Below are 11,855 nucleotides of genomic sequence, written 5' to 3' on the forward strand. Positions count from 1 at the left end.
GGCCCTTTTTCCACCAGTGTCTAGGCAGTCGACTTTGTCTTGTTGCCGATGCACTGATGTCTGCTTGTTGTCGTTGTGCTAAACGTAATGGGAACTGTGGCCCACTGCGCATGTGCTTGACCGCCTCACCGCCTCTGCCCACGTTTTGAATAGACTTCTGATCAGACGACTGGACGATGCCCTCCATCACGGTGTGTGGCTCACATCCTTTGAGAGTCATGTGTGTTAAGCGGATATGCTCGCCAGTTCTTTCCTGTCTTGAATGTACCCCGCTAGGATTTTTCCCACCGTATTACATATTACCAGTAATGTATTGATTTATTGAGCTTGTGCATTGGCATTTGTCATTGATGCTGCTTGACCCAAGCACACCTAAAATCACATATGGTGGGTGCGGCTATAGTTGGGTGCGACGGAGCGCGCCATTTTGTCTAGTATTATTGACAGCTATTAGACCGTGTGTTGTTTTCTCTCCCCTACACTGAATGCTTGCCAAAAGAGACATGATGCGCTAGCTGCGACCAGATAATGCAGCTGCACCAATAAGCATTTAGAAAAGATTATCCCAGCTTGCAAATCAAAGCATTAAAACACTACAATGAATGATTGAAACTCTGTCACACCACAATTCCTCGTATAGAGTTTGGGCTCCCTCCTGAAGGCAATAAGCAGGAGGCCGGCCCACGTACGAGGCCCATCTACAAGGAAACGAAACGGAGCACAACTAGTGACGTGGCTCAAGATGAATGGGGGAGGAAGCGTCACGGCTCACGCGGCGAAGCTTCTAGCGTCTGGCGACCCGAGTCTACAAAGGGATATTTTCGCCTTGGTTTCGTTTCCGTTTCTCCTCCGTTTCATACTCGTTGGCTGTTAGCCACCCAGGCGACACGGAACCCTAGCCGCCGCCGTATGCCGAACCCCACGCCGTACGCCTCCCTCCTCAATGACGCCCCTCCCGCCGACGTCGACGGCGCCGACGCCGACCTCGACCTCTGCCCGGACGGCGGCCTGTGCTGGCCGGACGACCCGCTAGAGACGGTCATAGGCTACGTGTCCATGCTCGACGACGGCTTCTTGGAGGGCCTCGGGCTGGGCTCCCTGCCGCCGCGGGGCCCCGTCGGCGACGGCAAAGACTACCCCGGGGGTTCGCTGGCGGGCATGAAGGCCGACGCGGACCTCAGTTCGCCGGCGGAGGAGGGACCTCTGTCTCTCTCTGACGCCGGCGCCCCCGGCGGCCGGAAGAGGAGCGCGTTCTACGTGTTCGACAGTAAGCCGGAGGGGTTGCCGCCGGCGCGAGCGCGCTCGCTGTCGTGCAGCACGACGACAACTTCGTCGTCCACCGCGTCCGGGACCCGCAGCCTCTCGCCCACACCCGGCGGGACCGAGGCGCCGCGGGAGCCTGCCTCCGAGGATGAGGACCTGCGTTGGAATTTGCCGAGGAAGCCGCACCACCGACGGGCCGTCCGCAGGCGCGCCGCCTACCCGTCCTGGTCTTTGGCTCTCCCGCCCGAGCTCATGTCGGCCCCAGCCTACGACTGTCACGGTGACAGCATTGCCAACGACGACAAAGACAAAGACTACGTGCTCAGCCACTGCAAGAACGGCCGCCGCGGCAATGGTGGTCCACGCCGGGCCGGGCGGCAGCAGAAGAAAACGGAAGGTAAGATTTGCACCCACTGCCGCGTGGAGGACACACCGCAATGGCGGACCGGGCCGGCCGGGAGCGGCACGCTGTGCAACGCATGCGGCATCCGGTACAAGATGGGTAAGCTATTCCCTGAGTACCGCCCGTCGACGAGCCCCGATTTCAGCAGCCTCGAGCACTCTAACCGCCACAAGAACGTGGAAAGAATCAGGGATCGGAAGAAGAAGTTGAAGGTGATGTCTCCCGAGGTGCAGGTGAGTCCGGACGCGGATGACAAACTACTCCTTCGAGTCTGTAAATATGAAAGGTAGCTAGCACCGCATGACATGCATGTCATGTATCAGTTAGCTGCAAATTCGATTCGTCCGATTTCGTCGGGCGGTCAGGTCATGGATAGATTGCTTTTTAGATTCGGGCATGTTTGATTCGATTGATTTCTTAATTAGTTTCATTCAGAGGTAAGATGTCAGTAGTAATTTATGTAAATATTAGCAGCTCCCCTTCAGGTGGGTGGATGCAACTTGGTTGCAATGTGACTGTCGCTCTCTTCAGTTTCGCTTGGAAAAATTCATGTGATATTCGTTCTAAATTTGTGTATTCTGAGGCGGCAATGCTACACGTACAAACGATTTACAGGCTTTTACAGGATGGTTAATCTTGATTAGTCAATAGGTGAGCGGGGCGGCCCACCCCCCTGAAAATCAGGGGGAGAGAGGTTTGTGATTGGTTGTTAGATGGAAGGAGCGTGTAAAAGCGTGTAAATCTTTGTATGTCTAGCATTTCTGATTCTGAGGCATTTGAGAATCTAAAGCATGCTAAAAGCGTACCCTGACGTCTACATGGCAAAATCTCCGTCTATTTTCTTAAGTTAGCTGGGAGGGGATGGCAAATTGAATGTTTTTTTTTCTGGGAATTTATATTATCCCATGGGTGGTAAATATAATTTAGTTTGAAAGCACGGCAAATAATGGCAAAAATCTGAATAGTTAACTAAACTTGTCATCCTCGGCCACATAAATTTCTATGCAAATCGTTCACAATTGTATAAGATGATACTTTTCCGAATGCTATTTGCAGAAATTAATGTGAAAGCTATCAGCTTTGGTATCTTATTCTACTAAGAGAACCACTATAAGTTTATGATATTCCGATGCTATTATTTGACATGAAATTTCTGATTGGTATTTAGTTTCATAATGCCATTTGCTTCGACAGTGAGATATTTTGCATATGTAGTATAGAAGGTACCAGCTTTGTCTGTGTACAGCTCCAGATGTGAAATTTATGACTCAAAATTTATCTTTATCATTTTCCTATTACTCCCCGGGTTTACTTCATTCATGGAAGCAGTGTAATATTACTTCTTTTGTCCCAAATAATACAGGCTTGGCTGATGGGTACGGATATGAGATTCAGAATCTTTCCAAGAAATATGGAAGGGAAGTAAATTGGATTCTGGATGGAAGTTCTATAGTTGGCTAAGTAATGTTTAGTAACCGAGCTGTGTGTGCAATTTGAGAGCAGGACAAAAAAAACATTGTTTCCACACGTAGGTCCTCCTGTTTGATATTTAAACTGAAAACTTAGATGAAAGTGGAACACCATACATGCTTCCAAAATCGGTATACAGTTCATACGCAGAGAGTGCATAATGTCAAAATTGCTTACAATTAACGTGCTGGGGCAACTGCAATGGAGAAACTATTCGAATTTTTTGAAATTGTAAACTTCCTGAGCAAAAAACAGTTGGCATTCCGAAAGATCTTTGACCAACGGAGACAGGGTGGATATCATTTGGCCTGTAACTATTGTTTGATTTGTTACTGATACAAAATGTTATCTGCTTGAAACTATGTGCCAACAATCTCTGAGAGGTTCTGTTCATAAGTTGAGAAGCATTTGTTTAGCCCTTAACTCAAATTGTTTGTAGAGAGACACTGAAACTTTTAGAAGCCACAGATGTTCAATCTGACGTGTTTTCCTTGGTATCTATTCCCTCCATCTCGTAATATAGAAGTGTTTTGACACTAGTGTAGTGTCAAAACCGGTTTTATATTATGACACAGAGGGAGTAGATTGTACTTGGTAATCATGTGGCTTTTCCGTACACCCATGCTTCAAGCTGATAATACGAGAACTATTCTACGCGCTTAGCTACTGTCCATCTTTTGGATTCCTAGCTATTGTGTTCATCGGTTGGTTTTGGGTGGCGTTGCGTATATACGGCTGAAATTAGTATCTAGTGTGTGATTTTGACCTTCCTTAAAAAAGGTGACGAGCATGAGATATGCAAAACATTTTTCTACCCGAGTCATGCTACTTTGCTAGCCAACCAGAGGCTACCACCTATGCATTATGCTCAAGACAAATAAGATTCTTAAACACATCTAACGAGCAGCCATTGGCTCGCTACTGATCCTGAGCGGATTCCTCGATTCGGTAAGTTTTTGTCCCCCTCCCCCCCCCTCCCAATCCATATTAGGAAACCCACCCCCGGCTAGGTGCCACCTGGCTCGCGCGCCGCCTCCCCCTCCCCCCACCCACGAGCAAAAAGCAAGTGGTCCCCCAATTCTAGCGAGTACTAAGTTCCCGCGTCCCTCTCCTTTTTCCGCGACCCCCTCGTCAGCTGCTCCACACCCACCATCTTCCCCACGAGTTTGTGGGACGCTTAGGTCATGCATGTATTTCTTTTTAGATTTGGGCATGTTGTTTTTTTTGCGAGGTAGATTTGGGCATGTTTGATTTAATTGATTTTTTTAGTTTCATTCGTAGGTCTAAAGATGTCAGTATTAATTTATGTAAATATGAGGAGTTCCACTTTAGGGAGGTGGATGCAAATTGCTTGCAATGTGATTGTCGCTCTCTTCAGTTTCTCTGGGAAATTCATGTGATATTCGGTCTAAATTTGTGTATTCTGAACCATTTGAGAATCGAAAGCACGGTGAAAGTGTACTCTGGCGTCCACAAGACAAAATCTCCGTTTACCTACTCAGCCACTGTATTTAATTTTGTAAACTTTGATATTTTCTTAAGTTCGCTTGAATGGAATGACGAATCAAATGATTATTACGGGAATATTTATATGGCAAATTAGTTTGGAAGCACGGCAAATCTCGGCAAAAAAAAAAAACGAACTCGGGCGGATTTGCCATGCTTGTCAACTAAACTTGTCATTCTCAACTAACATAAATTTCCATGCAAATGGTTCGCAATTGTCATGCTTCTCAGCTGACGTACAATGGTTAAGATGGTCCTTTTCCGAATGCTACAACTACAGTCATATAATTTGCAGAAATTAATGTAAAACCTATCATCTTTGGTATCTTATTTGATCAAGAGAACCATCACATAAGTCTACAATATTCCCATGCTATTATTTGACATGAACTTTCGCCTGATTGGTATTTATTTTCATGATGCTATTTGCTTCGACACTGAGACAGTTTGCATATATATAATATAAAAGCTACCAGCTTGATTATGTACCACTCCGGATGTACGGCTCAAAATTTATCTTTTATCATTTTCCTGTTACTCCCCGGGTTTTCTTCATCAGAATGACTAATTTACATCTAGATGTTTTTTATGAATGTCACATCTAAGTAGTTCATCACATAATTAGAGGCTTCAAGATTTGTACAAAATATTTTTTTAATTGTTTTTTGCTGATGGTGTGTGATGTCATGCTTAAGATGTGACATAGTTATGTCACATCTAGATGAGTCCTAGCCACACCCTTACTTCATTCATGGAAGCATTGCTTCTTTTGTCCATAATAATACTACAGGCTTGGCTGATGGGTAAGGGGATGGGATTCAGAATTTTTACAAGAAATATGGAAGGGAAGTAAATTGGATTCTGGATGGAAGTTCTGTAGTTGGCTAAGTAATGTTTAGTAACCGTGCTTTGTGTGCAATTTAAAAGCAGGACAAAAAAACATTGTTTCCACACACAGGTCCTCCTGTTTGATATTTAGACTGAAAACTTAGATGAAAGTGGAACACCATACATGCTTCCAAAATAGGTATACAGTTCATACGCAGAGAGTGCATAATGTCAAAATTGCTTACAATTAACGTGCTGGGGCAACTGCAATAGAGAAACTAATCAAATTTTTTGAAATTGTAAACTTTCTGAGCAAAAAACAGTTGGCATTCCGAAAGATCTTTGACTAACGGAGACAGGGTGGATATCATTTTGCTGGTAACTATAGTTTGATTTGCTACTGATACAAAATGTTATCTGCTTGAAACTATGTGCCAACAATCTTTGAGAAGTTCTGTTTATCAGTTGAGAAGCATTTGTTTTGCCCTTAACTCAAATTGTTTGTAAAGAGACACTGAAACTTTTAGAAGCCACAGATGTTCAATCTGACGTGTTTTCCTTGGTATCTACTCCCTCCATCTCATAATATGAAAGTGTTTTGATACTAGTGTAGTGTCAAAAACGGTTTTATATTATGACACAGAGGGAGTAGATTGTACTTGGTAATCATGTGGCTTTTCCGTACACCCATGCTTCAAGCTGATAATACGAGAACTATTCTACTCGCTTAGCTACTGTTCATATTTTGGATTCCGAGCTATTGTGTCCATCGGTTGGATTTGGGTGGTGTTGCATATATACGGCTGAAATTGGTATCCAGTGTGTGATTTTGACCTCCCATAAAAAAGGTGACGAGCATGAGATATGCGAAACATTTTTCTACCCGAGTCATGCTACTTTGCTAGCCAACTAGAGGCTACCACCTATGCATTATGCTCCAAGACAAATAAGATTCTTAGACACGTTTAGCGAGCACCCATTGGCTCGCTAGTGATCCTGAGCGGATTGCTCGATTCGGTAAGCTTTTGTCCCCCCCCCCCCCCCCCCCCCCCCCCACAATCCATATTAGGAAACCCACCCCCGGCTAGGTGCCACCTGGCTCGCGCGCCGCCTCCCCCTCCCCCGACCCACAAGCAAAAAGCAAGTGGTCCCCCAATTCTAGCGAGTACTAAGTTCCCGCGTCCCTCTCCTTTTTCCACGACCCCCTCGTCAGCTGCCCCACACCCACCATCTTCCCCACGAGTTCGTGGGACGGTCAGGTCATGCCTGGATTTCTTTTTAGATTTGGGCATGTTTTTTTTTGCGAGGTAGATTTGGGCATGTTTGATTTGATTGATTTTTTTAGTTTCATTCGTAGGTCTGAAGATGTCAGTATTAATTTATGTAAATATTAGGAGTTCCACTTTAGGGAGGTGGATGCAAATTGCTTGCAATGTGATTGTCGCTCTCTTCAGTTTCTCTGGGAAATTCATGTGATATTCGGTCTAAATTTGTGTATTCTGAACCATTTGAGAATCGAAAGCACGCTGAAAGTGTACTCTGGGTCCACAAGACAAAATCTCCGTTTACCTACTTGGCCACTGTATTTAATTCTGTAAACTTTGATATTTTCTTAAGTTCGCTCAAATGGAATGACAAATCAAATGATTATCACGGGAATTTATATGGCAAATTTAGTTTGGAAGCACGGCAAATCCTGGCAAAAAAAAAAACAAACTCGGGCGGATTTGCCATGCTTGTCAACTAAACTTGTCATTCTCGACTAACATAAATTTCCATCCAAATGGTTCGCAATTGTCATGCTTCTCAGCTGACGTACAATGGTTAAGATGGTCCTTTTCCGAATGCTACAACTACAGTCATATAATTTGCAGAAATTAATGTAAAACCTATCATCTTTGGTATCTTATTTGATCAAGAGAACCATCACATAAGTTTACGATATTCCCATGCTATTATTTGACATGAACTTTCGCCTGATTAGTATTTATTTTCATGATGCTATTTGCTTCGACACTGAGACAGTTTGCATATATATAATATAAAAGCTACCAGCTTGATTGTGTACCACTCCAGATGTACAGCTCAAAATTTATCTTTTATCATTTTCCTGTTACTCCCCGGGTTTTCTTCATCAGAATGACTGATTCACATCTAGATGTTTTTTAAAAATGTCACATCTAAGTAGTTCATCACATAATTAGGGGCTTCAAGATTTGTACAAAATATATTTTTAATTGTTTTTTGCTGATGTTGTGTGATGTCATGCTTAGATGTGACATAGTTATGTCACATCTAGATGTTTCCTAGCCACACCCTTATACTTCATTCATGGAAGCATTGTTTCGTTTGTCCATAATAATACTACAGGCTTGGCTGATGGGTAAGGGAATGGGATTCAGAATTTTTACAAGAAATATGGAAGGGAAGTAAATTGGATTCTGGATGGAAGTTCTGTAGTTGGCTAAGTAATGTTTAGTAACCGTGCTTTGTGTGCAATTTAAAAGCAGGACAAAAAACACTGTCTCCACACGTAGGTCCTCCTGTTTGATATTTAAACTGAAAACTTAGATGAAAGTGGAACACCATTCATGCTTTCAAAATAGGTACACAGTTCATGCGCAGAGAGTGCATCACGTGAAAATTGCTTACAATTAACGTGCTGGGCAACTGCAATAGAGAAGATAATCAATTTTTTTGAAATTGTAAGACCAACGGAGGCAGGGTGTATATCATTCTGCCTGTAACTAGAGTTTGATCCGCAACTGATACAAAATGTTATCTGCTTGAAACTATGTGCCAGCAATCTTTGAGGGTTCTGTTCATCAGTTGAGAAGCATTTGTTTAGCCCTTAACCTACAGAAGCCACGGATGTTCAATCTGACGGGTTTTCCTTGGTATCTACTCCCTCCGTCTCATAATATAAGAGCGTTTTGACACTAATGTAGTGTCAAAAACGTTTTTATATTATGACACAGAGGGAGTAGATTGTACTTGGTAATCACGTGGCTTTTCCGTACACCCATGCAGGGCATGCTTCAAGCTAATAATACAAAAACTATTCTCCGTGCTTAGCTACTGTCCATCTTTTGGATTCCGAGCTATTGTGTCCATCGGTTGGATTCGGGTGGTGTTGCGTATATACATTTGAAATTGGTATTCGGTATGTGATTTTGACCTCTCTTAAAAAAGGTGACGAGCATGAGATATGCGAAACAATTTTCTACCCGAGCTTTGCTACTTTGCTAGCCAACCAGAAGCTACCACCTTTGCATTTATACTCCAAGACAAATAAGATTCTTAGACATGTCTAGCGAGCAGCCATGGGCTCGCTAGTGATCCCGAGCGGATTGGTCGATTCGGTAAGTTTTTGTCCCCCCTCCCATCCATACTAGGAAATCCATCCCCAACTAGGTGCCACCTGGCTCGCGCGCCGCCTCCTCCCACCCACGAGCAAAAAGCCACAAAAAACAAGTGGTCCCCCAATTCTAGCGAGTAATAAGCTCCCGTGTCCCTCTCCTTTTTCCACGACCCCCTCCTCAGCTGCCCCACACCCACCATCTTCTTCCCCACGAGTTCGTGGGACGGTCAGGTCATGCATCGATTTCTTTTTAGATTCAAGCATGTTTGATTTGATTGTTTTTTTAGTTTCATAGGTCTGAAGACTTCTGTATTAATTTATGTAAATATTAGGAGCTCCACTTTTGGGGGGTGGATGCAAATTGGTTGCAATGTGATTGTCGCTCTCTTCAGTTTCACTTGGAAATTCATCTGATACTCGGTCTAAATTTGTGTATTCCGAACCATTTGAGAATCGAAAGCACGCTGAAAGTGTACTTTGGCGTCCACAAGACAAAATCTCCGTTTACCTAGTCAGCCACTGTATTTAATTCTTATTTTTTGCTGTTTTCTTAAGTTCACTCAGAGGGAATGACAAATCAAACGTTTATTACGGTTATTTATATGGAAAATTTAGTTTGGAAGCACGGCAAATCCTGGCAAAAAAACCGAACATGCAGATTTGCCATGTTTGTCAACTAAACTTGTCATTCTCGACCAACATAAATTTCCATGCAAATGGTTCGCAATTGTCATGCTTCCCAGCTGACATGCACTGGTTAAGATGGTCCTTTTGCGAATACTATCAACTACAGTCAGATAATTTGCAGAAATTAACGTAAAACCTATCATCTTTGGTATCTTATTTGATCAAGAGAATCATCACATAAGTTTACGATATTCCCATGCTATTATTTGACATGAACTTTTGCCTGACTGGTATTTATTTTCGTGATGCTATTTGCTTCGATAGTGAGATAATTTGCATATATAATATAAAAGCTACCAGCTTTGATTGTGTAGCACTCCAGATGTGAAATTTACGGTTCCAAATTTATCTTTTATCATTTTCCTGCTACTCCCCGGGTTACTTCTTTCATGGAAGCATTGCTTCTTTTGTCCCAAATAATACTACATGTTTGGCTGATGGGTAAGGGGATGGGATTCAGAATTTTTACAAGAAATATGGAAGGGAAGTAAATTGGATTCTGGATGGAAGTTCCGTAGTTGGCTAAGTAATGTTTAGTAACCGAGCTGTGTGTGCAATTTAAAAGCAGGACAATTTTTTTTGTTTCTGTACGTAGGTCCTCCTGTTTGATATTTAATCTGAAGGCTTAGATGAAAGTGGAACACCACACATGCTTTCTAAATAGATATACAGTTCATGTGCAGAGAGTGCATAATGTCAAAATTGCTTACAAAAAAACAGTTGGCACTTTGAAAGATCTTTGACCAACGGAGACAGGGCGGATATCATTCTGCCTCTAACTATAGTTTGATTTTATTTTATTTTGCAGGGTAACTATAGTTTGATTTTCTTCTGATACATAAAGTTATCTTCCTGGAACTATGCGCCAGCAATCTTTGAGAGGTTCCGTTCACCAACTTAAGAAGCAGTTTTTTAGCTCTTTTCTCAAACTGTTCACACTAGTAGAAAAACACCTAATAGTCCCGGTTCGTGAGGGCCTTTAGTCCCAGTTCATGAACCGGGACTAACGGGACGTTACTAATACCTCCACCCATTAGTCCCGGTTCAAACTAGAACCGGGACTAATGTGCCTCCACGTGGCTCTGTGCGCCGAGCCCAGACAGGGGGCATTTGGTACCGGTTGGTGGCTCCAACCGGGACCAAAAGTCCATGTTTTTTATTGGAAATTGACTGCTTTAGGGGTTTTGGGGGTTATTTTTAGGTTGTTATATTAGCTAGCTAATAGAGAGAAGTGTCCTCTCTTATATCTTCGTCCTTGGTTTACCAACGTTCCTGCTATATATGTTCATTTTACCCGCTGATATAATAACTCATGCATGCTCGCATACATCAGCATATATAATAACAAGTACTCGTCCTACTAATCATGCATCATCATACAACTTCTACTCGTTATTACTAATAAGTCATACGATCATCATCCTCATAGTCATCGAACCCAACCCTACATAATTGTTCTTAACACATGATCATCAGTATCAGGTAGGACCTAAACACCCTTAAGGTAAAATAGCATAAAACAATATAGACCCTGACTCTCCATTATGAAGAATGGCGATCATCCTGTCTCCAATTTTTGCCCTTCGCTGAATGTTGCTTCCAAGAAGCTCCTTACGACTGTCCATACATTTTTTCCATTCTTTGATTCTCAGGTCTCCACTTATTTTAGAAACCCGGTATGGACAGTTGAGATTCGTAGGACGACCTGGTTGTATGTTCAAAACATGAAGGCTACCGTGTGTATACATCAGATGAGGCACACAATCATTCGGGATTATCTGTTGAAAAACATAGTAATAACTTCGTAGTTAGCAATGATATGATGTACTAGTTTTAGAAGTGTGCAAAAAGATGCACGGATGTTGTAATAGTATAAAAATCTTACCAGTGTATCTGCATGGTAGTTACCGTAGTTCAACACGTGCACTAGTGGCACGTATTGACCATAATGTTGAGGAGTTCGATTGTAGGCATTGTAATTCTCAAGATCAGTACAAAATGCGACCAGATGATTTTTCTCTTGATAAGTTAGTTCGGAGCCTTCGGTGTAGTAGGTTCTGTCTACCATCTTTCGCACATTCTTTGAAGAATGAAAATAAGCTGTCAATGGAGAATAAGTTGTCAACTATTTTGAAATAAACAATATAAATTACTTAACAACTATGTAAAGCTCACATGGGGGAAGAATTGGAGGTGTATCCACAAGGACGAAAATCGTAGGTCTCTCTTGCTCGATTGTAGGATCACCAAGATCCATGGTAACAAGCATACCCTCATCAAAACCATACATCTTGCAAAGTGCTTCCCAATTTTTGCAACCAAAATGGGTTACACTCT

At 42.7% G+C, this 11,855-nt stretch overlaps 1 protein-coding gene across 1 annotated transcript; it reads left to right on the forward strand.

Annotated features, from left to right (window-relative positions):
* Positions 1-235: 235 nt before the first annotated feature.
* Positions 236-2,196, forward strand: LOC123090010 (uncharacterized). Its single transcript, XM_044511506.1, has 2 exons — positions 236-245; positions 641-2,196. Exons 1-2 carry the CDS (start codon positions 236-238, stop codon positions 1,954-1,956), a joined length of 1,326 nt encoding a protein of 441 aa, XP_044367441.1. The 3' UTR covers positions 1,957-2,196.
* The last annotated feature ends 9,659 nt before the right edge of the window (positions 2,197-11,855 follow it).

The sequence above is a fragment of the Triticum aestivum genome, chromosome 4B (assembly GCF_018294505.1).
Source record: "Triticum aestivum cultivar Chinese Spring chromosome 4B, IWGSC CS RefSeq v2.1, whole genome shotgun sequence".
In the NCBI taxonomy this organism is placed as follows: Eukaryota; Viridiplantae; Streptophyta; class Magnoliopsida; order Poales; family Poaceae; genus Triticum; species Triticum aestivum.